Source organism: Heloderma suspectum, chromosome 1 (genome assembly GCF_057233095.1).
Source record: "Heloderma suspectum isolate Gila_16-S chromosome 1, 16-S_ref, whole genome shotgun sequence".
NCBI lineage: Eukaryota > Metazoa > Chordata > Lepidosauria > Squamata > Helodermatidae > Heloderma > Heloderma suspectum.
Window position 1 is genome coordinate 286,894,770 of NC_139458.1, and position 26,014 is coordinate 286,920,783.

Here is a 26,014-nt window from a genome sequence, read left to right on the forward strand (position 1 = left end):
CTTGAATTATAAAGCCTTGAGTGCCTTTTTTTGGTATATAGGTGAAGTACAAATCAAAGAAATAAAGCTAACTGAATTGCATTAAAAGATGAGTATTCTGAAAAACAACACAAGCAGCTTTTTTAAAAAGCCTGTAGAAGCTGCTTAAAATTAAGGATCCTGCTTAAATCAAGAATGAAAGTGCACTGTAGACAATAAGGTAAACAAATGTTTCTTTGTGCAAGAATAAGAGTAGTTTATTATGAACAGGTTGGCCAGGCTGCAGAAGCAATAGGACAGAGAGTATATGATCAGTAGTACTATGTAACTGAACATCACCAATCAAATTTAGGTTTAGTGAGATTATAGAACATAAACATTCCAGGAGACAGATAAAATATAAAGCCTCACAGCTACTCCTAAGCATATTTTGATTTCATAGGAATTTGCAAACAAATGTCACTTCTGAGGTCTTCCTACATTTTTTGAAGCCTTTACCATACGAGTTTACAAATACCAGCAAGGAAGGGTCTGAAACTGAACCTTTCAAACACATGCACATTTTTTGCCAGTTCTACAGCAAACCCCTTCTGTTGGCAGAACATACTGCTAGGTAGAGAAGTATTATCCAATCTTCTCACCTAATAGTTTATTTAATTTGACTAGCTGAAGCAAAATATTGAAGCAACATGATACACAAGTACTCTTTAAAATATGACTGTCTTCTAAAGTGCAGGAAGGTCCATCGACACATCTGATTATAGTCAAGTCCTTGTCTATGGTGCTCCCCGCTTTGCTGCGAACTACCACTAGCATCTACATGAGAAGCCTGCTTTAGCAGCCCATTCACCTATCAAGTATCACACAGCAGTCTCGCCTCTAATGCAACGGCATGGGTTTCATAAGGAGTGCCTGTCACAGCCATCATCATTAGGCACGAAGAGTTGTAATTCTGAAGAGGTCAACAGAACTACTTATCGCTAGCCGCTCTAACTTCATGATACATCTGGAGAACCCTTCGCACAGTCTCCACATATTTGTCATCAGGCATGGGTTTCCTCTGGCTTCCCGGTTCCAGAAACTTCTTAATTGTGGGAATGTCACTGGTCCTTGCTTTAAATGCCTAAAAGGGGTGGGGAGGAGGAAGAACACAGACATCGTAGCTCAAAAATGGAAAACTGGAATGACAACCAAAGTAGTGCCCACCACCTTTGATGCACCTGCTAGAGCCAGCTCTTGCCTCTAAAAGCTTATGGCACAAGAAGCCAGCCAGACTCTATACTGCACAGCACTCTCTGCTACCGCTGTGTCAGTCATTCGAGGGACAACAAGTTTCTAACCAGCACACAGTTCATATTTTCTCTGGTTTGAATAAAGAAAGTGGCCTGAGGCAGCATGGGCATCAAGGTATCTTCTGTCAATTGCAACTGCTGTGAATGGGCCTTATGCTTAGTTTGTGCTAGAAGTGTGCGTATATACTCAAAGAGGGGTGGGGTGAAAAAGGTCCCCTTCATCCTATCTATATGGCACCCATGCTTCAACCTTCAAAGCCAGATTAGCAGAGGGCAAATACAGGCAAGCAACTCACCAAGTGGTAAGGTTTTCCAGTCCATCATGAATTTGCTTGGCCATCTGTACCAACAAAAGCATGGCAAGATAGTTTTTTTAGCACACAGTGAATGTATGCTGAAGGCTGATTGTCTTTTCAAGTGATAAGGCTTTCCCACATTAACCACTTGGCAAATTGGTCATCTGTATTAGCAATCCATGCCAAGAGACAGAGTGGAGAAGGTATTCCCAAGCTAGTTAGAGTTGCCTTGCCTCTTTCAGATTTTAAATTCATGAATTCATATTTCTATTCCAAGTATTGATATATTATGAAAGTTGGTCATAAGGATTGGGGGTTTGCTTTATTAGTGGGGGTGGGGGAGGCAACAAACACAGAATATAGAGCCCAGCCAAGGGTCATCTGTATTACCACCCATGTAAGAAGTGGACAAAGTTCCATGCATTAACCATGTGGCAAGTTGGACATCTGTGTTCACACAGAATATTGGGTGATGCCCATTAACAGCATTATAGTGGAGAAGCTGTCTTTATTTGGATTGCACTGTTATCCTGTTTCTTTTGTTTTCCTCAGACTTTGAAACTCCAGTTTTATTGGCCTGTGAATAAAGAATATAGAAATATCCACTAGTGGATAAGCATCCAATGCTGGAGCGTACATTTTTGTTAAATAGGATGTAGGTAGCAGCTCAAGTTTGCAAAACAATTTGTCTGCCATACCTAAAAACACATCTATCACCTTGCTCCAGTCATAGCAATTCAGACTTGGGGGGTGTCTCCATGAGCGATTTACTGTGAGTTTGCTGCATTTGGAGGTTGTTTGGGGCACATGACGTCACGGCCATCCTGCAGCCACCCTGGAGTTTTGCACCGGAAAAGCGGTTTTTCTGAGGCTACTTTTAGTCCGATTGTTTTCCTTCATTCGTCTTGTCTGCACTTCTGTTGCAGTATGCACCAACCTTCTGCATTTACTTTGGCATGATAGCCCTGCCCAGGGGTGTGTCTTTCACCTGGCCATGACCTCACTGACCTCGGTCAAGGCGTGTTTCCCAGTGTTTTCCCTGCCTGTGTTTCCCCAATGTTTCCGCCATTTCGCGGCTGGCTATTCAGGAGTCCTGAGCTACCTCAGGGTATTTACTTCACCTTGCTTACCACTAAACTCTGGTGGCCACCCCCGCAAAGCATAGGCGTGTTCCAGGCAGCCTCTAACATTTTTAAACAAGTAAAGCCAAAAGTGCAACGTTGAAATAGAGCATTAGCGCTACATTGTGAACTTGAAGTAAGCACTCCAGGTTCACCAACCACAGCCACCTGTGGACTGTAAACTGTATCAATCTTGAACGTTTAAAGTCATTCCTGCGTTAGGGGCTAAGGTTTACACTGCTAAGAAAGCTGTGAGGTGAGGAATACATATACTTGGCCAGATTGTAGTGCCCGAGGTAGCTACTGGGGAATCCACAATTGCACATTTAAAAGATATCCCTATCACACTATAGGGAAATAGTGCATTTGTGTAGCAATACCTATACCCTCTATGCACTATCGCACTATAGTGCTATAGTGAAATAACACTATAGCAAAATAGCGCATTTGTACAGGACTACCTATATCTGCTATTACAGTTTTAAGGGAAAGTAATAAAAAAAATTGGGGGGAATCAGGCATAGGTTGGGGAGGCAGGCGCTAACACATACTGGCCAGAGAAAGCAGAAAGGGTGGAACAAGGCGAGAGTGGGAGGGAACAGGCTAAGTGACGATGTGGATGAGGCTCGACCTGGTAGCCACCCAAACAATTCGCGGTAAACTACCATGTGACCTACCGAGAGCCCCAGGCTAGCTTTGGGATAATCCAGGTTTTTGACCCCTGTGCGTCCCCAGACAGAGCAGATTCCACTCCAGTAAAAACCATGGCAAAGCGGAGACTGAACTAAACCCATCGCCATGGAGATCCCCCCTTGGTCCAATAGAAACCAGCTCTTTTATCAGCTGTAACTGATTAGCTAGTAACTGAAAGGAAGCCATCAAGAACAAAAGGACTTCTCAAGGTATCACCAATTCAATATTTAGAGGAAAAGGTCTATAGGCATAACTCTGGCAGCAATCCCACACACAATTACCTAGGAGAATGTCCCACTGTATTAAATGTGGCTTACGTTTAAGTAGACATGCACAGTATCGCACTGCTGATATTATTAAATTGGAAATTTAGCTAGACCTATTATCTGTAATACACAATTTTCTAGAATACTTTTCTATAGAAATCCATTTGTTTTCCTCTCTGGAACAGATGGGAAAGAAGCCTTTAAAAAGGAAGGAACATCATAACTAGTATTACATTTATTTATTTTTTCCACACCTGCAATTGCGGGAACTCAGTCAGAACAGTGGAGGACTTTTCCTCCACCATCAAAATAGTTTCAAGCAAATGTATGTCTGCTCTGCTGAACTTGTTGCCCACAAGGAAGTCTTGTCCATGATCCTTCAGTACCTGTAACATATGAATGTTAGTCCAACTATAAGAAAAGCCGCTGTAATTTCTGAGGTTTCAGTGCTGAGATCTCCCAATATGAACGCTGCTTTGGGGCCATGTCACCCAACATAAAAGCCCAATATAGTGTCCTACTATAGAAAAGGGCAAGGTTACTTGCTTCACATGTGAAGACATAAATGCTGACAAAGTAGTTTAACTACCAACTATTATTATAAGAGAGCACCATGCCAGTAATCTCTGAACACAGGACAAGAAAACAGTGATGCAGGAAAAAGCAAAGACCTTTTCCATTTATGTTAGATCTTGTCTACCCATCTAGCAGAGTGAGGTCAGAATGAGATGGCAGACTTCTCAAGTGGTAGAGTAGAGCATCATACTTCAAACTGAAGGTGTTGGTTAACATTCCAAAATGTGACCATCTAAAATGCACCCTGCAAGTAAGAAACTAGCACACTGAGGAGAAGGCAGAAGCGGCTGAATAAAGCAGGCTGAATCCAGAAAGTGAAGAGTTTGACCAACTTTAATGAATCATAGATAGCCACTTGACTAAATAGTCAAAACTACAGAACAGCGGAGCAAATCAGGTCAGATTTTTAAATTTATTTATTTACTATTTATTTAAAACATTTGTATCCTGCCCTATGTTATTAAGATCTCAGGGCAGTGTACAGATAAAATCAATTTAAACAGTATAACACAATAAATAATTTAAACAGCTAAAAACATATTAAACCATTAAACAAGCTAATACCAATTAAAATCTAAAACAATAAAACAGTTAAAACAGTGTGCTACTTTAGGGAATGAATTTTGCCCTCAAAGGTAAAGAGGCTGAAATCACCACTACTAGAGAACATACTGAATATGCTAGTCTTTTTATACATACTTTAAACAAAGGCTAAAAGGAAATGTATTTGGCTCCACCTCTCTGCTAGGCAACATCCCTTCACCCCCTGTAACCCCTGTTTGCACCCAAGGCTCTATGATACACCCAGAACAGTTCATTAGCTCTGTACCCAAAATTACTCTTGTTATTATACCTACTAATTGCTTTAAAATTTTGAGGACAAATTAACCCTTAGCTTGCACTGTCTCTTTGGTATGGTACCCTACTGTTGCTATTCCTGCAAAAGATTCTGTCCCAGCCTCTGTTGTGCTCGTTTCTTCCTTTCAGGAGTTTTGCACGTGAGGAAGCATAAAAAAACTATGATCTCTAACCTGCAATTAAAAGTGTCCATTTCATTCTGCTGACCATGTCGGTCAGGTCTTAGTTTTGCTACAAAGAGACTGTGTAAACACAAACCCAATGCATATGAATGCCCTTCATCAGTCACCACAGTTATGCCATGACAGACAACCTGGACTGTTATGGGTAAGAAGGAGGCCAACAGGGTACATTAAGCATGCTGTAAACGCCTTAGAAGGTGGGTAGAGTTCATAAGATCAATGCACAATACATTCAAGGATTTGGGGCCCCATTTTAGCAGAAAGAGCTGCAAGGTGTGCAAGAGATTTGTGGCATGGGAGTGCACACACACAAAGCACACACACCCTCCCTTACAGGAACAGTACTTGGAACTTTGCATTACTCACTGGGCAGGACTTTGTTGAAACATGGGTGCTAAGTCAGAAGAGAATAGAGGGGAAGACGTTTCAGGTAGAAGACACTGAATGCTTCTTCCCATGTGATGTAGGAATCCTCCCACCTGTCACTGTCAAAGCCAACCACCATTTAAAATAAGACAAGGCAGAAACACCAGTTCCAAGAAACAGGCTGTATACCAAGGTTTCCAGAACCTGCTTACTTCAGAGCACATACATTTGAATGAAAACATAAATGGAAATTTGCTACAATTACATGATCATCATCAGGTCTGCCTTTTTCCTACCATGGTATGATTCTATTCAATGGCCCTTTTCTGGTCGTGGAGCTCAGTCCTTCCTAGAAGACTGTACAAGATCACTTCATGAGCATTTGAGATGTATACTCATAGTAGGAGGCAGCAGCCAGACACATATACAAATCTTTTAAAACACCAACTTGTCTTCCACATGGTATGTTTTAAACATAAACACAGTTTAAAAACGTCACTTGTGAAGCAGTCCATAACATGAGTCTTTTTCAGTATCTAAAAGGATATATTACAAACACATACCTTTTCATAGACAGGAAAGTATCTTTTTGCTGCTTTCTCAATTATTAGAGCAAGTTGTTTCTCCTTATCCTCAGGTGATAAGAAAGGGAACAGCAAAATTAATCCATTTAGGTCCATTGTTCCTTCCACATACATGTCAATTCTAAGGAGACATAGGTAAACACACACAAACACATACCAGTAAGGTCTTAGTAATGACATTATTAGTCAGTATATATAATCATACAACAGTGGAAGCTCATCATTTTTGAGCTATGGGCTGGTATGCACAAGATCACCAAGTGCTCTGTTTGGCAGCATGCTACGTTGCCGACAGTTTGCTGGTGGGCAATTCTCCATGCTGTTGCAAACGGTCAGAAAGAGGACAAGAAGGTCTGCAGAAGTTGGGGTTGGAGAACTACTTCAACTTAGTCTGTGATCGGAGGTAACATCAGGGATTCTGCTGCAAACAGTGCTCGCATGCAGAGGAATTCTCACTGTTATCTCCCATCACAAAATCCAGGAAGGCTCAGGATGGATGGGAAACTTCCACATGGTGGATTAGGCCAGTGGGCCAGAGGTTGCCCTCCTGTGCTCTGTACCCTCCTTCCATGCCTGCATGGGAAACACACACACTGCATTTTGAACAGTTCAACCTATTTTATTTTGATCAAAGGGATGCTCCTATCTCCATGTGGCTACAGAATAGATTGGGGTAGACAAAAGGGAGATCTAGATCTACTGGTAGATCTCTGGGTGATCTACAGCAGATCACCAAGGATTTCTGACTCTCAATTGTACTGCTGAAATGAAGTTAAGGATAACCAGGAGGGGATTTTAATGTGGATGGACTACAAGCTCCATTCAGCTCTGGTACTCAAATTCTTGGTCTTGGAATTCCTTAATTCTAAGTGTATGTCTTTTGCACCAGGTCTCAATGGATCTCAAGGTTCTAGAAAAATCCTCAAGGTTCCCATTTGCATGAAGTCTTCCCATCCCTGGTGTACATCATAGCCTAAGTCACAAGAGTCAAAGGCAGGCATGATAGACAGGACCCTAACTTTAGGCTAGCTAAATGTATCTGTTACAGTACAGGGCTCTCTCCTCCAAGTCCTTCCCATAGAGGTTGTGTTTTGCTGCGATGTAGCTGAGAATGGCTCGTGTCTGCACCATCTTCATCCCATCAATTTCTACCATGGGCAGTTGCTGAAATAGGAGGGATCCATCTTTTGAGAAAACAAAAATGGGTGGAAGTCAATTTTTTTTGTCTAGAAATAAATTTCTGCCCTGGAATTGTAAAGCAATATAATCCTATACTATCTTATCAGTGTTCAAGACAGCTGCTGGAACGCAGCTATGAGGAAATAGTTCACGACATAAGCGAGAAGTCTATAAGCAGATGCATAAAGCAAAAACAAAATATACTTTTACCTTAGACAAACAAGAAAGGATTTTTGCAAGCTTAATGCTACCTAGCAACACTATTTGCAGGTGAGCTAAACAGTGGCATCCAGTCAACTACAATGGCATTAAGAAACTTTTGAAGAGAACTAGTTATCCTCCTTCCTCATACATTCACTCATGGTCTTTTCCCAGGTTAAAGAAAAGGTGTGTCCCTGGGTTTCTGCAGTGTTACCAACTGTGGAGCAGTTGAGATATAGTGTCCCCAATCCCCTAAATCACAGAAGAGGTATGCTGTGGGATTGCACACTCTCCCAAACTCAGATTCAATTAGTTCCTTCCTGTTTGGTGTAAATCATAGTTTATTAAATCAAATTGGCAAGCTCTGTTTTGTGCTTGTCATCCAAACCAGAAATGCAAGCTATGTTTTGATCCTGGTTTGAAGGATGAACAGCTAGTGCCATGCAGTGGACATAATCTAGTATTCAGTGTGGAATACTGCCAGTCCATGTCTGGGCCTGATTCAAAATGCTGGTATTACCATTCAAAGCCCTAAACAGCTCGGGGACAGGTTACCTGAAGGATCACCTCCTCCCATATGTACCTTCCCAGACCCTAAGATCATCTTCAGGGGTCCTTCTCTGTGAGCCCGTCAAAGGAAGTGAGGTGGGTGGCTACCAGGAAGAGGGCCTCTTCTGCTGTGTCACCCTGGCTGTAGAATGAGCTCCCTAGAGAGGTTCACCTGGCACCTATGTTGTACTCCTTTTTGTGCCAGGTGAAGACCTCTCATTTTCCCAGCATTTTAGCACTGTAGTCTTTTAGTGCTGCTGTTTTAAATCTATATTTTACATCTCTGCATTGCTGCTTTTATTCTGGTTGTATTTTATTCTGGTTGTAGTTTTAAGCTTTTATATTTTATATTGTTTTATGCTGTACTTTGTGGTTTTAATTTTTGTGAACCGCCCAGAGAGCTTTAGCTATTGGGTGGTATAAAAATGAAATAAATAAATAAACAAAAATCCAAACCTGTAAAATATGTCATAAACAAAACCCATGTCCCCACCAGTGTAGTTGCATTATTCCCTATACTATAGTGCCACATAGCGGTTACGTAGTGTTAAGTACAGAAAGGCAGAGAATTTCACGTAGAGCTCCAATCTTAATTCTGCAACATAACTGGAAGTAGGAACACCCCACTCTTCTCCACTCCCATCTTTTCCCTTGTGTGCCTTATCTTTTTAGTTAGAAAGCCTGAGGGCAAGGCCTGCATCCCATTTTTAATTATGTACCTTGCCTGCCACCAACACTATATGGGTGAAAGATATCAAATGGCACAACACATCTCCCAAACGGGCAAGTGTAATTCATCCCAACAAAACTACAACTTTCTAATGCAGCTCTGAGGCAAACTGGGCTTAAGCCAGAGTTCCCTTTGAGGATGGCATCAGGCAGTTATCTAAGCAAGAGTGACTGCTTATTTGGTCAGTCTTTCTTTTTCATTTCAAGAGCTATTCAACAGGAAATAACGAAGTTGTGGCCTTTCCATCAATAGGTGCACACATGAGACACAGTGGAGACTCAAGATGGTCAAGATGAATACCAATTTAAAAAATCATATGTGGCCTGAAGTTACTGTGTGAAGTATTCCCCCTCCATGCAGCCAGCGAGTCATCTGCAGAATTAAGCTTTGTGTACAGCACTTCACATAATCCATGAAGTAGCATTTAGACAGATAAAAGCTTAACCCTGGGTAGCACGTGCAGATAGCAATGATTGGCTGGCCACAGAATCAGCACATGCCCAGCTCAGAGCTCAACCAACTGTTACCGTACCCTCGATGAACACCTTTTCAGCAACTCGGGGGCGGGGTTGTGAACAAAGGCCAATCTGCAAACCAAATGTGCAGTGAAGCACAGTGATACCACCATCAGTGTCCATGGATACACAGATAGGCTGTTCAATAGTCTAGGCTCCTTGCCTTAGTTGCTGCAGTGCTGGATCACAGTCATTGGCTTAGATCCTTAGCTTTTGTCAGTGGAATTCCACTGATGGGATGCTCCCACTGGTAGAAGGGTGTGGTGAGGCACTTGTCAATCATTTCCTCGGCGGTCCCGTGCGCCCTTCAAAAAGATTGGGGGGCCCCTCTGGAACAGCATGGGTAGTGATGCTGTGGGTTGCCAGTGAGAGCCTCCTCTGGGTCAGAGTGCCTTCCCATTCATGGAGGGGCAACTCAGGATTCAAGCCATTCACATCACTACTACTTCATGGTGTTCACAGGGATATGCTGTATCAGCTTTCCCCAATTTTGTGGCCTCCAGATGTTTTATCTCACAACTCCCAGTGGGCATGCTGGCTGGGTCTGATGGGAGTTGAAGTCCAAAACATCTGGAGGGCACCAAGTTGGAGAAGGCTATGCTAGGTAGAAGTATGAAGTAATCAGCTGTTTACACATGTATCTCTGCTTGAAATACAAGGCAGCTATTCTCCATTGCTCAAGGACCCTGCCTTCACTTTGCTCCAAAGAAACAATTCTGTTCAATTTGTCTGGACAAATATTTGCCGTTTAATCACAGCGTTACCTTGAAGCAGCTTCTCAAATTGCTCTCTTGTCTCCAAAAATTCCTCTTCAAACTACAAGACAGAAAAGTATAAAAGGAATTGTTCCAGAATTCTATAACCCAAGTCATGATTGAATGCGATCCAAGAATAGGCACCCTTGAGGTTATCGCCTTAAAAAGCCACATCTGCGCAACAAGTATTTCAAAATGCAACTGAACTATTTCTTATCAAGGTTTGTGCATTTCCAGTAGTGAATCAAATTTCCACAGCTAGTGAAATGCAAGTAAAGAGTGGCCAATTTCTTCACTTCTGATGAGATTTTCCTTTCCTCCTATACCACATTTTGATACCAAGTGAATTTTTTAGCTGAATCATACCAAACAAAGGTAGGGGGGAGAAACAAGAAACAAAAATCACATTTCATTTATGGTCACTGAAGTGCCTTGAAATCTATGTTTTTTCCCTGCTGAGCAACAAAGTATTTTTGAGATTCAGGTTTTGGATTATTTATTTATTAGATTTATTAGCCGCCCATCTGGCTGGCTACCCAGCCACTCTAGGCGGCGTACAATACAAATAACATGAAATACAACAAATTTACATAATCAACTGAACAAAACAACATTAGTCTAAAAAAACAAACAAACCCCTAACCCACCCCAAATGCCCGCCTGAACAGCCAGGTTTTCAAAGCCCGGTAGAAGCTCATCAAAGATTAGCAGTCTGAAAGCCAAACTGATACACAGGGAGGAGTTGATAGCAAAACAGGCATGCTCCAAGGAAAAAAAAGAGGCCAATCTTCATATTAACTTAGTACACGTCTAACATGGCGCCACTTATTATTTTAGTTTTTAAAATTCTGTCCTGCCATCCTGGCCCAATGAAGCCTCTCAAAGCAGCTTGCAATAAGAATATTAAGGGCGCAATCCTATGGCCGCTAGATAGCAGCTAGACGACCATAGGATTAGTCGGTTACTGGGAACCAACCTCAGAGCCTGCGCTCTGAGGTCAGTTCGCGGAGAACCGCCTCCCTGCCCCCTCCCCAACAGCACAGAACGTCCCCAGGCTCCATGCTCGTAAGAGCAGCACGGAGCAGGGCAAAAGGGGGCGTTCCTGGGGTGGGGAGTGCAGAAGTGCCAGTATGATGCTTCCTATGCATCATCGCCTCCCCTCCCCACTCTGTAGTGCCATGGCTAGACAGCCGAAATCGGCCATCTAGCCACAAATGCAGTATTTGATAGGCAGTCACCTCCAAGTTCGGAGGCGGCTGCCTATCCCGCTAGGTTGTCTGGGTTGGGAGTTGGAGGCAGTGCACTGCAGGGGCTCCGCTCCTACTTGGATGGCTGATTCCAGAAGGTGGTGCTGGGGGATTACTGCTCTGTGCCATGGCAATTGTGCCATGGGGTCCCACAGATCTCTATTTTATCCCCTATGCTGTTTAACATCTACATGAAACCGCTGGGGGAGGTTATCCGGAGGTGTGGGCTGACGTGCTATCAATATGCGGATGACACCCAGCTGTACCTCTCTTTCTCATCAAACCCAGGTGAGGCAGTGACTGTTCTGAATCAGTGCCTGGGCACGGTAATGGACTGGATGAGGGCCAATAAACTGAAACTCAATCCAGACAAGATGGAGGTACTGTTAGTGGGTGGTTCGTCTGCCTGGCTAGGTGATATTTAACCTGTTCTGGAGGGGGTTGCACTCCCCCTAAAGGATCAGGTTCGTAGTTTGGGGTGCTCTTGGATCTAGAACTGTCACTTGAGGCACAGGTGAACTCAGTGGCACGGAGCACCTTTTATCAGCTTACACTGGTATACCACCTATGCCTTTATCTGGACAGAGATAGCCTAGCTACAGTGAAACATACTCTGATTTATTTATTTATTTATTTATTTAATTTATTAATCGCCCATCTGACTGGTCACCCAGCCACTTCTCGTCTGGATTACTGCAAAGTGTTATATGTGAGGCTGCCTCTGAAAACGGTCCGGAAACTTCAGCTGATCCAAAATAGGGCAGCAAGATTGTTAACAGTGACTGGCCAGCGAGCTCATATTACACCAGTACTTTTTCAGCTGCATTGGGTGCCAGTCCATTTCTGGTCCTGATTCAAAGTGCTGGTATTAACATTTAAAGCCCTTAACGGCTTGGGGCCAGGTTATCTGAAGGATCGCCTCCTCCCATATGTGCCTGCCTGGACATTAAGATCATCCTCAGCGGCCCTTCTTCATGAGCCCCTGCCAAAGGAAGTGAGGTGGGTGGCTACTAGGAGGAGGGCTTTTTCTGCTGTGGCACCCCAGCTGTGGAATGAGCTCCCTAGTGAGGTTCGCCTGGCCCGTACATTGTATTCTTTTCGGTGCCAGGTAAGACCTTTTTATTTTCCCAGGCATTTTAGCATTTTAGCTTTCTAGACTTTTAGCTTTGCTGTTTTACATCTGTATTTTAAATTCCTGCACTGCTGCTAGGTTTTATTGTGGTTGTATTGTTATATTGTGGTTTTAATGTTCTATATATTTTAAACTGTTTTATTGTGTGCCGTTTGGTTTTAATTTTTGTGAACCGCCCAGAGAGCTTCGGCTATTGGGCGGTATAGAAATAAATAAATAAATAAATAGGATTGCTCCCTCCATTAAAAAACAATTAAATTCACACACAGCATCTCTTGTCTCCTCTCCAATCCCCAACACTTTTGTATAGTTCATAAGCTTTCAGTAGATTTCTCAAAAATCAAGTTGTTTTTAAAAAATGTTTCTAGTTCTTATGGGCTTAGGCATAAATCGTAAAATATTTCCTGTTGGGTGATCAGTGCCAAACAAGTAGCCCACACCTGAAGCAGCATAGCCACTGTACTACTGAATTCAAATGCCTGTGTAATCTCAGAATAAGCAGTGATATAAAATAAAAATAACCATAATATAGTACATTGCACAGGCACAGTGCTGCTTTCGCCAACTCTCCTCAGCAACAATTCTGTACGGTGGGTTGGATAAAGGGAGGGAAATAAAATATTCACAATATACTAACGGGGACAGAGAGAGGGGCAACCACTCATGGCCAGCTGGTGGTCTACAGGCTGTATCCAGATCCAGGATAAATTGATCTCCCCCCACAAGAACTCTGCCATATTTTCCATCATGTTACAGTAAAAAGTTGCCCGCCAGCTTAACTCATACAGAAAACACATTTTCAAGTTATAAGAAATCCAGACACTCCTATCCACATACCACGGTTTACTCTCTTTTGACAAAGAGGTTACATTTCTTGATGCCCTGAACGACTATGCCCTAGAATAGTTGGTCATGGAACCGACCAGAGGGAAGGTGACCCTGGATTTAATCCCAAGTGGTGTTGCCCAGGACTTAGTGCGAAATGGGCTGGATGTGCCTGATCTCATTGGATCTTGGAAGCTAAGCAGGGTCAGCCCTGTTTAGTACTTGGATGGGAGACCGCCTGGGAATCAGGCTTCCTGCATTGAGCAGGGGGTTGGACTTGATGGTCTTGTTGGGCCCCTTCCAACCCTATGATTCTATGTCTATGTCAATGTAGTTGAACCAATTGGAAACAGTGACCACAGTGCTATCAGATTTAATATATATTTGAGTGAAAAATTTCCCAGGAAGTCCAGCGCAGTCACATTTGACTACAAAAGAGGAAACTTCTCTAAAATGATAGAATTGGTGAAAAGGAAGTTGAAAGGGGGAGTCAAGTGAGTTAATCCCTCCAAAATGCTTGGAGGTTGGTCAAAACTACAGTAATAGAAGCTCAGCTAAAAAGTATACCACAGGAAATGTAGCACCAAGTCCAAGAGGTTGCCGACATAGCTAATGAGCAATGTTAAGGGATATATTAGAGAAAAGAGAGCTTCCATCAGCAAATGGAAGTCTTGCCCAAGTGAGGAAAACAAAAGGGAGCACAAAGGAGATACAAGCAGACAATAAGGGATGCAAAAAAAGCATTTTGAAGAGCATATCACTAACAATATCAAGTCCAACAATAAATAATTCTTTAAATATATCAGAAGCAGAAAACCGGCTACGGAGACAGCTGTGCTGTTGGATGACAATGGAACTTAAGGAGTACTAAAGGAGGAGGAGGAGATTGCAGAGAAGCTAAATGAATTCTTCTCATTCGCCTTCACTGCAGAAGATATAGGACAGATACCTGTGCCTGAACTGATGTTTTCAGGAAGGGAGTCTGAGGAACTGAGGCAAATAGTGATAATAGATGAAGTTCTCAACCTTACTGATAAAACTGAAAGCAAATAAATCACCAGGCCCAGATGGTATCCATCCTAGAGTTCTCAAAGAACTCAAATATGAAAATGCTGATCTTCTAACCAAAATATGCAACATGTGACATGTCCCTAAGATCGGCCTCTATACCAGAGGACTAAATTGGTTGAAGGCATTAAAGATAAAATTAGTAAGCATATAGAAGGACAAGTCCTGCTGAAAAAGAATCAACTAACCTTTTAGAGTTCTTTGAGAGTGTCACTAGACAAGCAGACAGGGGTGATCCTGTAGACATTGTCTGTTTGGACTTCCAAAAGGCATTTGACAAAGTCCCTCACCAAAGACTCCTGAGCAAACTTAGCAGTCATGGAATAAGAGGACAGGCCCTGTTATGGAGCAATAACTGGTTAAAGAACAGAATAGGAATAAATGGTAAATTCTCCCAATGGAGGGAAGTAAATAGTGGGGTCCCACTGGGATCTCAATTAGGATCAATGCTTCTCAACCTGTTCATAAATGATCTGGAATTAGGAGTGAGCAGTGAAGTGGCCAAGTGTGCCGATGACACCAAATTATATAGGGTGGTTAAAACAAAGGATTCCGAGGAGCGTCAAAAGGGTCTCTCCAAACTGGGAAAATGGGCAGCTAAATGGCAAATGCAGTTCAATGTAATCAAGTGAAAAGTGATGCACCTTGGGGCAAAACACCCCAATTTCAAGTATAACCTGATGGGATCTGAGCTAGCGGTGACCAACTAAGAAAGCCATCTTGGGGTTGTGGTGGACAGCTCAATGAAAATGTCAACCCTATGTGCAGCTGCTGTGAAAAAGGTAAACTCCATGTTAGGCATAAAACTGCCAATATCATACTGTCTTTATACAAATCTATGGTGCACACTTGGAATAATGTGTCCAATTCTGGTCACCGCACCTAAAAAAAGATATTGTAGAACTGGAAAAAGTGCAGAAAAGGGCAACTAAAATGATCAAGGGGCTGGAGCATCTCCCCTAGGAGAAAGGGTTACAACAGGTGGGATTGTTTAGCTTGGAGTGAAGAAAGGTAAGGGGAGACATGATAGAGGTGTACAAAATTATGCCCAGTGTGGAGAATGTGGATAAGGAGACATTTTTTCGCCCTCTCTCACAATACTGCAACTGAAGGTCATCACATGAAGCTGGTTGATGGGAGATTCAGGACAGCTGAAAGTACTTCTTCACAAAGCACATAGTTATACTATGGAATTCACTACCACAATATGTAGTGATGGCTACCACTTTGGATAGCTTTAAAGGGGGGGGGGGTAATAAATTCCTGAAGGCTATAAATGGCTACTAGTCCTGATGGTTATGTACTACCTCCAGTAACAGAGGCAGCATGCCTGTGTACACCAGTTGCTGGGGAACATAGGTGGGAGGGTGCTGTTGCACTAGTGTCTTGCTTGTGGTTTCCTGGTCGATAGCTGGTAGCCACTGTGTGAATAGAATGCTGGACTAGATAGAACCTTGGTCTGATCCAGCATGCCTCTTCTTATGTTCTTATGAGTTATTTATTTATTTAACTACATTTATCCTGCCTTTCTTCTAATGAGCTTAAGGCAATTCTCCCCTGCTCCATTTTATCTTCACAACAACCCTGTGCGGTATGTCAGGCTGAGAGGTAGTGACTGGCCCATGATCACCCAGTGAGGTTCATGGCTGAGTGGGGACTTGAACCTGGGTCTCCTTGACCCTAGTCCAATACTCTCACCACTATATGTAATAGGCTTCTGATATACCAGTATTTGTGCATGCAATGTTAAGGCTGAGTGCATGTGCTCTATAAATGCTTATCTAATAGTAAGGGTTGCACCACCTTCATGGCGCTAACCATGCATGTAAGGGGAGGTTTGTGCAGCAAAACACATGTGGCCCTTCGATCACCATGTTGAAAATGCAGAAACTGGCCACCCGTATCAACAAAGGACATGACAGCACTTGGATTTTAGTCTCTAACATCCCCCCCGCCCTGTTTAGTAAGTTAGTTCATCAAGATTCTTTCATATGGAGGAAGAACAAATATAGGCCAGGTCTGCCATGTTATGAAAATAGCAGAGCCTCAGAAATGGTTTGGGAGATACCTATCCTCAGGAACAGTTTCTGTAGGCCTGAGAACAGAAGGTGCTAGAAGCTGCCAGGAATGTGGGTAGGTAAGTAAAAGTGCAACATTACTCAGGACAACTATTCATCAACATTTGATTTGGCAAACAGGAGCCTATGGAATAAACTGAAGACCACAAATATTGATAGGGGACTTCTTATTCTAATTTAAGACCTTTATGCCCATACAAGTATACAGGTAAACACAGACTGACCACTTTGGCAGAAAAAAATCACAACTCTCAGAGGTATAAGGCAGAGGTTTTTGTTAGCAACTTTTTTATTCAGGTTCTATATTAATAATATCATGAACTACATCGTCTCTCCTTTTTCTCCCCGTCCATAGGTCTACGTATGATCTCCATCCTCTTATACATGGCCAATATGGACTTGCTATCTCTTACAAAGATAGGGAAGTGTATATTACTGAAAAAGCTGGGAACTTATTATAGAACTGAATTTCTCAAAATTATGGTAAGAATAAAGTTGTGGTGTTTGCCAGAAGACCCAAAAGACATAAATGGTTCCTGGATAATCATTGTATCACACAATGCTCATCATACAAGTGCTTGGGTATGCATTTCTCAGAGGATCTCTACTGGAAGGCACATCAACAGAGTATTATATTGGCCGCTTCTAGAATGGCAAAAGCTTGTTATGTACGGGAGGGCAGTTGGTGTACCCAGCACTGAAAATATTTGAGCAGAAGATCTTAGCACAAATTCTGTATGGTGAAGTAATTTGGGGGCTGGATAAAATGGTGGTTATGCAGAATAAATTTCTAAGAGCCATCCTAGCCCTTCCTCAAAGTCCTCCAGCTGCTCTTCTTCATGTTGAAATGAGGCCACTATCAATGTCCATCAGAGCGAACCAGGCCATTTCCTTTTATCTGAAAACACTGATCAACATGCCTGATCACCAGCTGACTTAAATTAGTTACTCAGAACAGAAGAGGGGTGGTTGGACTTCTTCCTCTTTTGAAAAACCGGCCCTTTGCTCTCTCACTGACTTCCTTTCATCTAAGTGAATCTAAGGTTAAAATTGGATATGGGTTATACTCACAGGATGCTAATAAAGATGTGGAAACCATTCAACAACCGGATATAGCAGGTGGCACCATCTTTATAAGGGCGAGTTATCTTTCTCTAATTATCTTAATTCCTTGACTAACTCAGATCTAAGGAAGAGGCATTTATGGAATTACTCTTCCACACGATGCTTTCTGGATATTTGGATGGGAGTTATATAAATGTTTCTATATGGCAATGTCTCTGTATATGTGGGGCTCCACAAAGAGAATACATTATTCCTTATATGTTTTTCTGTGAACTGTATGCCAGTCCCAGAAAACGATTTCTTGCACTTCTGTTGGGAGGAATGTTTAATAGAATTTTGATGAGCAAACTCATAGATGTGGGTCCTTATGTAACTAACAAAGTAGCCTTATTTGCAGTGGCTGCTAAAAATATTAGAGCGAAGGTCCTAGAAACTGTTACTATAGACTGTGCACATGATGAACTGAGCTGAGGGGCTTGTTCAACGTTTTCTTTTTTGTTAATGTACCTCCGGGGGCGGGGGGGGGGAATTATAAGCACCTATGGTTATATGCAATAAAATCAGTTGACTGACTAATGTAGGCAACAAGACAGCTTGTGTATAGTGTCACATACAAAGATGGAGAGAATATTAACTTGGAGACATAATTGGCAGGAGGTTCCCATACAGCACACATGCCAAAACAGGTATCTTCACAGTCTTCACACACAATGACATATACCTGTGCTGTGTGTGTGTGTGTGTGTGGGGGGGGCACATTTTTTTGAAGCAACTCTGATTTGCCGCAAGACATTAAGACTTCAGCATTTACAAATATTCTCTTTCAGGGGTATTTTAATGCAGGCTCCAATTGTATCACACCAGTACAAACTTCCAAGGACCTTTCTCATTGATAACACAATAATTACATGTGTCAGTTTTATAGATTTGCTGACTAGATCTATTCCACCTTCAGAATATGTCTGTGAGGAAATTTGTATTTTCTCTAATGAGAAGACGCAACTTGAGCTTGGGGAAAATGCAATTGAAAAAGAATCTAAGGAAAAACTAAGGAAAAACAAAGGAAACACGATTTTTCTGTATCAGCTGACAAAACACAGACCTCCACACCAGCTGCTGCTAACAGCCATCGTATTGATTCCATCCTGCCTCTTCCGTCAAAGTAATACAGTTTGGGCTTTCCAACCATGATTTACAGTTTCTCGATCTCCTGAATGGAAAACAACATAGAGAAGTGCTTAATTTTGCTGGAAAAGTGATGGACAGAGCAGAACAGTTAATTGATTTGAGCAAAATATTTCACCAAATACAGATCTAAAATTCAACTTTGTTAAGGTATATAGATAGGGTCACATGCTTACCTCAGAACTGAGTCCCATTATACTCAATGGGGCATATGCTTAGGATTACATTCTGCATATTCTATTGATTGTATTCCCCTAGAAAAAGACCACTACCACAACACTTAGCAGGAAACATATTATCATCCAAAACAATGGAAGAACAAGCACTGGTTTTAAACATATTCTTACTGTTTACAACACACTGCTAGCATGCAGAGTATTTTACACCCTATCATATTCCGAAAAACTACAAAGACAATATTATTTCACTTGTACAAATGGGAAAATGGACATATATAGCAGTACATGCGCTGCTAACTTCCCAATTAGACTAATGCAATGCACTTTTCAAGGCTGTCCTTGAAGATGACTCGGAAGTTGCAGCTAGTGCAAAAGGCAGCAGCTAGACTGCTGACCGGAACACCTCATAAAAATCATATAACACCAGTTTTAAAGGAATTGCACTGGCTGCCAATATGCTTCCGGTTAGAATTCAAGGTTTTGGTGATGACGTTTAAAGCTCTAAGTGGCTTGGGACCTCAATATTTGAGGGAGCGCCTCTCCCTGTATATGCCTGCCCAAGAACTGAGATCCGATCAAGGGGCCCTCCTCTGCGTCCCACCAGTACGAGACATACACTATGGTGGGACGTGGGAGAGGGCCATCTCTGCTGTAGCACCCCAGTTGGGGAATGCCCTCCCCTTGGAGGCCAGATGGGCACCAACACTGATCTCATTTCGGCGCCAAGTAAAAACATGGCTTTGTACCAAATCCTTTGAGGGCTAAATGCATTCCCTAGCACATTGTTTTAAGTATTTTATTGTTTTAGATTTTAACTGGTATTAGCTTATTTAATGGTTTAATATTTTTCTAGGTGTTCAAATTATTTGTTTTATACTGTTCAAATTGAGTTTATCTGTACGCCACCCTGAGTTCTTAATGATATAGGGCGGGATAGAAATGTTTCAAATAAATAAATAAATAAATAAAATATAGAAACTTATCCAAGGCAGCTGGCAGGACAGTACAGAGGGGGCCAACATCTATATGCAGAGAGTTCCAGAGCCTGGGAACAACCACCAAAAAGGGCCCATCTCACATCCCCACCAAACGTGCTTCCAATTATGGTGGGACTGAGAAAAGAGGCTCCCCTTAAGATCTTAAAACCCAGGCAGGCTCATACAGAAGAATTTGGTCTTTCAAGCAGCCCGATTCCACACTGTATAGGGCTTTATATATCATACTCAGTACTCTGAATTGTGCCTGGAAACAGACGGTAGCCAGTAAAACTGTTGCAACAAGGGAATCACATGCTCCCTATAACCAGTCCCGGTCAACAGTCTGGTCGCAGCATTTTGGACCAGCTGACTTTTCCAAACAGTTTACATGGGTCTGCCTTTGATCAGCTCATTACAGTAGTCCAAATGGGATGTAGCCAAGGCATGTGCAACTGTGGCCAGATCAGACATCTCTAGGAAGGGGAACAGCTGGTACCCTAGCCTCAGCTGTGCAAACACACTCCTGGCCATCACTGGAGCCTGGGCAGCCAGGTTTAGGGCTGAGTCCAGCAGTACACCCAAACTGTGAACCTGAATATTCAAGGGGAGTGTAACCCCATCCAACTGCAGGTTTTCTGGTCTGTCTTCCAATTAACTAGAAGCACCACTGTCTTGTCTGCATTAAGCTTTGCTTGTCCTCATCCAGTCCATTACCAACATCAGACGCTATTTACAACTATAACACTCTCCTTGAATTTAGATCAAGAATGGGCAACACATGGCTCATGCTCTGCAGGTGGCCCCAGCTGCCCCTCAAATTTGTTCCAGATCAGAGGGGGTGGAGTGAATGGCATCTGGAGCTGCTACGGAACACCAAAACAGTCAAAATTAGCTTGTAAACAAGTTATTTTTGACACTTTCAGTACTCTATAGTTGCTCTGGATGCCATTAATAATAATAATAATAATGGCACTGCAGGGGACAGGTGCAGACCATGGTGGGCGTTTTGGGGGAAATGGCCCCCCAAATTTCCCAAAATTGCCCACCTGTTTTAGATAAAAAGGAAAAATAAAGCTGGCTGTCATCAGCATGCAGGTGGTAATGGACAACCTCTCCCAGCAGTTTCATGTACATGTTAAACAACATGGGGAACAAGATGGAACCTTGAGGGACACCACAGGCCAATGGCCAGGGTGCCAAACAGGAATCCCCCAGCATTTCAGAATTTCACCTTCTGAAATTGCTCCTCTTAGAAGGAGCAGAGCCACTGTAGAACAGTGCCTCTAAGAGGCATCTAAGACAGTACAAATGAGAAGAGGGAAATTAAAAGAATATAGTTGTGTCTCTGGGATAGGACCCTGAGAAGTGTGGCTTCCTAGCTGACTTGCGATACTTGCGGGTTATGTAGTCCTGCTCGGTAAAGAAGAATGCTGGGAAGCATCCACTTCTTAGTTTAAATAACTAACCAGAGTTTGTCGTTATCTCCAAATTAGGAAGTGGGGTTAGTTTAAATGATGATTTATTGAAACAAACCTTGATCAGGAACCATAGCTTGATCTTTGTTTGTTTCAATAAACCATAGTTTAAGCCAACCACAGTTTGGACAGAATGACAAAGTGATTAATTTAAATGAGGAAGCGAATGCTTCCAATCTCCTCTTAGGGCATCTCTACACCACCCTAAAATCCTGCATTTAAAATGGGGCTTTCTGCTTCCATTTTAAATGCAGGATCACAACTGACTCCCTTTACACATGCTCCCCTTCCCCCCTCCCCTTCCCCCTGTATCTGAGTCCTCATTATCTTTCATGGATCTTGCTCCTCTTCTTGCTGCTTTAACTCTTTTCACGGAGGAAACTGAAGCAGAACACAACGGGGGTAATCCGACAGCTCATTATCTGCTATCTATTTAAAAACGGAACAAAGGGCATTTAGTGCAGGAGATGCCCTGGAGGGTCACAGCATCATGTAAAGAGCCCTCAAACTTCTATGAAGGAGCAATCTCAATCGCAGGATAAAAGCTCCATGTGAAGGAGCCCTTAGTTGGCTATGCCAAAGGAGGAGAGTGTAATGAGGAATGCTCACACCCAAGGCTCGTTCCTGTAACTGGGCCACTGAGAGTGCTCCTAGATGAGGCTCTATCATACCATGGATCTGCCTAATACACAGAATTTTACAGGGGATCCAGTCATAATCATCTTTTACTCATAGCCCTCCCACATTCTTACCATGGAGACTGTTAAGGAAGAAAAGCTGAGTAGCTACACAATGCCTTCCAATTGGTAGCACTAGGATTCCTCCATCTGAAAGCACCTCAAGTCAGATCATTGCTTTATCTTAGTTTATCTATTTCTATATTGTCTACAATGAAAGGCAGCGACTCTCTAAAGACTCAAGGCAGAGATCTGCAACCCTGTTTTTAACTAAGGAGCACAGAGAGTGAACCTCTGACCTTCTGCATGCAAAACATATGCTCTACAACTGCCCCATGGCAACTTTATTTAAAGATATGGGGTGCTTCTTCAACCCAACACAGGGGCACAATCTGAACCTATGGCCCCATTGGCAAAGTTACTGCTATTAAACTGGAATTACCAGCTACAACTACAAGATCTGAAGCTTTTAAACCTTAACACTATAACCATAAACTGTGTTGCCACTGAAAATAAACTGTCAGTCTTCTCCCTCCTGAACAGGCTATGGTAAGATCTCAAAAAGAAAGCAGTTCCTCTCTACAAGTACGAAGAACTTGTAGAATTTCAGCATGATTACCAATTCATTCAAGTTGAACTTTTTCTGCTTCCAGTCTGCTAGTTTCTCTAGACTTCAGCTGAAGGAATCCTGGGAGAAATTATGTGTTAACATCTGAACAATGGGCCAGTTTTCTATGTTCCCGTGTCCCTTAATGAGCAGGGGGAAAGCAACTTCAGAAAAGCCATGAAGACAGCTGAACCACTGGAGAAAACTACTTATTAACTAACAGTGATATGTGAAACTGAGAAAAACATGACTACCCAGACATCAAATTTCAACTGCTCCTTGATGACCCAGGTATCTGGACAAAGGCTAACAAATCAAATTACTTTCTCTGTTTTAAAGTTTCATGCTTAGGTGGGGTGGGGAAGAATAGAAGGGGAAAAAGATTCGACTCCATCCCAATATGAAGACGGTAGACAGAGAAATTATGTAGTAACAGGAAGGAAGAAACAATTAATGTTTGGTGACAAGGAAGGGTGGGGAGAGGAAATGGCTTAGTATACTATTTTAGCAGTGCACTTTAATGGATGGATCAAGCATTCTTCGCTAATGTTACTGACCTTTACAACATTAAAATGAGAAGAATAATTTGACACATCACAAATTTGTTTTAAGGAAAGCAAGCTGATTGTATACTTTCCCTGCTTCACCTCAATGAGTGAGAAAGACGACAGGGGGAGTGTGATCTTTATTAACAAAAGCAAGAGGAAAAGGGTTAGGCAGATCTATTCTAGATTAAATAGAAAAGCAGACTTGGAAGAGTGTAAACATTATAGGGGAAAGAGACATAGAACTCCGCCATCTCTAGTTTGGCTATAAGACAGAGGTAGCCAACTTCAAGATGTTTGGGGGCCAGATTTGGCCCCCAGACCCTATAATGAGGTGCAACCCCCCCCACACACACACACAGGTGGCAATAGGTCATTGAATGTCAGTTGCCAAGGGCCAACAGCAAGGAATAGACTATTGCCTTCAAGCATTGCTTGTGGGCTTCCTAGAGGCATTTGGCTGTCTACTATCAGAAACAGGATGCTGGACTAGGTGGATGTTTAGAATGATTCAGCAGGGCTCTTCTTACATGGGGTCCAAGTCACAACTCTTGCAGAGCTGGTTGTGACTTAGAAACACATTTTCAGTGACACCGCTTGACTAGAAAAAGAATGCATGAATGAAATCTTCACAGGAGGGAGGAAAGCAGAGGTGTGGGGAAGCATTAAAATGAGAGGAATTTCTAACAAAACAGCAAGGGGTAAATTTTGGAAAGAATACCAGTTTTGGAAAAAGTGCTAGTGCAAAAAGGAAAAAAAGATTACCATGCCTTGAAACGTTTGACTTCATGCCTTTCGAAGGCACCAGATAAGGCAAATAAATTAATGCCACTCATCATTATACCCTTATCTCAATCCAAATGTATGCCAGTTTTTGTTTTTTAAAAAAGGTCAAAGGATAGTACAGAACGAACTGAACTCAGCCAGTGGCAACAGAACTAGCTGAACTTCAGCCAAAGGAAGAGTAAGGTCTTGGAACAGATTGCTCTTCAAAGATCCTCACGGGCTGGCCTTGAGGGATTTTAAGAATCAAAGACACAGTTCACGAGCATGGTTTCAGAAATCCCACTACAGATACATGGAACACCAAGACAAAAGAGTTGCCAGTAGTTCCTTTCTCTGCATATTACTAGTTATCTTTTTGGAGAAGCGTGATGGAAAAGGGAAACAAAGTGATAAGATAGTATTTTTTAACGGACCAAGTTATTTCGGTGTTGGAGCCTGCAAACTTGTTGAGTAATACAGAACACTTTATACAATAGAACAGAGAGAGATATTATTCTCAGGTCTAATAAACATTCTTCTCCTGGCATTTTAAGTTTAGGCAGCTATTTATTGGATTTGTGAGTGGCAAATCCAATAAATACGTAGCCAAATTCATTTTCCATAGCCAAGAATAATGACTTTCTTCGCTACAGGTAATTATTTTGGTGATTCAAGAGCTTGACTACTCTTCCAGGAACACTGCACTGGTCAAGTAACATTTACCTCATGGCAACGGAAAGGCACTCTGCAGGCACTCATAGACATGCCTATTTCTAAAATCCGAAGTTTAACTGTATTTTATTGCCCTAAGGGTTAAGAAATGCAATTAATATGAACTTGAGCACGCTCCGGGAGAGAGCGCAGGACAGGAAGGCCTGGCGTGCTATGGTCCATGGGGTCACGAAGAGTCGGACACGACTGAACAACAACAAAGGGTTAAGAAAGGCTTGTTGAGGGAAGGTGGGGGGTGGGGGCGAGCTGGGCAGAAGACTGTACCAAGAAAACCGGTATTTTTAAATGCCCACCAGACAGCATCCCACCCCACCCAGTGTTCTCCCCTTGCTTCAAGTACCGGTTAGACACCCACTCATCCCAAGAGCCACATACAAGTTGCAATGCGCGCGCGCACACACACACACACGACCCCACAGGCCACCTAAAGATTAGGAAACTCTCACGCACGACCTCTTCTGTGACCCACAAATCAGAATCTCCCATTCATAGGCGGAAAGCACGCCTGAGGAAACCCACTCCATCGCTGCTGCCGTCGCCCTGACTGGAACCCCAGCAGCAACCTGCTTAAACGGGTAGAAGCGTCCAGCTCAGCGACCCCTTGTACCCGTATTTCCATCGCGGTCAGCGGTGCGATGAGCAGCTCCAAGGCACAACTGGCTTTTGCATTTAAGAACTCCATCCCGCCCCGAAGGATCTTCAAGTCCAAAACTGCACTTCAACGAAGCAACCCGAGCGAATAAAGCAAAGCAAAGCAATCACCGGCAATCTCCAGCGTAGCTTTGCTGTCTCGGTCAATAAAGACTTAAGGGGAAAAAGTCCGTCTGAACGAGTTCACCCCCGAGGGGAGCAGTACCGCACTGCTGCGCCCCTTCCCAGACCTGCCACCCCCGGGAAAACGACCAGCGGGAAAAGCTCTCGGGCTCCCGTTCTGCACAACGCCCCCTGCAGAGCTCCACACCCCGCTCTGCACAGCACCCACCTCCGCCACCGCCAGCAGCCAGCCCTGAAAGCGCCGCCTCGCTGTCGGCGAGCGGCGCCTTCTCCCGGGCTTTGTGCACAAAGGAAGAGGGCGTGAACAAGGCGAGAGCGGATTAGCCAGTAGTAAAAGGGCTTAATTTGCATTTCTCTCAAAGCCTCTTGGGAAGAGGGTCAGGACCGCAAAAAATCGGATTTTAGCTTCGCAATTATCCGTTCTTTTCCTTTTCCTATTTCGGCATGATTTTAGCATTCGTATAACAAGACACCCTAATTAACATCGCCATAACCTGTCCACACCGGGCCGCCGAGGGGTTTATATAATCATTTGGCACCC

The 26,014-nt window shown here is 42.9% G+C and overlaps 1 protein-coding gene across 6 annotated transcripts; it reads right to left on the reverse strand.

The window, feature by feature from the left end:
• Nucleotides 1-201: 201 nt before the first annotated feature.
• Nucleotides 202-25,727, reverse strand: LOC146359190 (glutathione S-transferase 3-like). Of its 6 annotated transcripts, XM_084826818.1 has the most exons (9): nucleotides 25,682-25,727; nucleotides 22,670-22,738; nucleotides 18,660-18,767; nucleotides 10,152-10,203; nucleotides 7,265-7,397; nucleotides 6,193-6,334; nucleotides 3,902-4,033; nucleotides 1,568-1,611; nucleotides 208-1,102 (listed from the first exon to the last, which is right to left on the reverse strand). In XM_084826818.1, exons 3-9 carry the CDS (start codon nucleotides 18,744-18,746, stop codon nucleotides 910-912), a joined length of 783 nt encoding a protein of 260 aa, XP_084682944.1. In that variant the 5' UTR covers nucleotides 18,747-18,767; nucleotides 22,670-22,738; nucleotides 25,682-25,727; the 3' UTR covers nucleotides 208-909. The 6 variants fall into 6 exon arrangements, with proteins under 6 accessions (XP_084682947.1, XP_084682945.1, XP_084682946.1 ...); XM_084826821.1 differs by lacking the exon at nucleotides 1,568-1,611 and having other exon boundaries at nucleotides 202-1,102; XM_084826816.1 differs by lacking the exon at nucleotides 22,670-22,738.
• Nucleotides 25,728-26,014: the final 287 nt, after the last annotated feature.

Excerpts from the sequence above, each read along its gene's own strand:
- LOC146359190 (XM_084826816.1), bottom strand. The coding sequence starts at position 18,746 with ATGGTTGGAAAGCCCAAACTGTATTACTTTGACGGAAGAGGCAGGATG. Across the intron at positions 6,335-7,264 it reads GACTTGGAGGAGAGAGCCCT|AATTGACATGTATGTGGAAG; the intron begins GTACTGTAACAG and ends ATGTCTCCTTAG. Across the intron at positions 4,034-6,192 it reads ACTTTCCTGTCTATGAAAAG|GTACTGAAGGATCATGGACA; the intron begins GTATGTGTTTGT and ends CATATGTTACAG.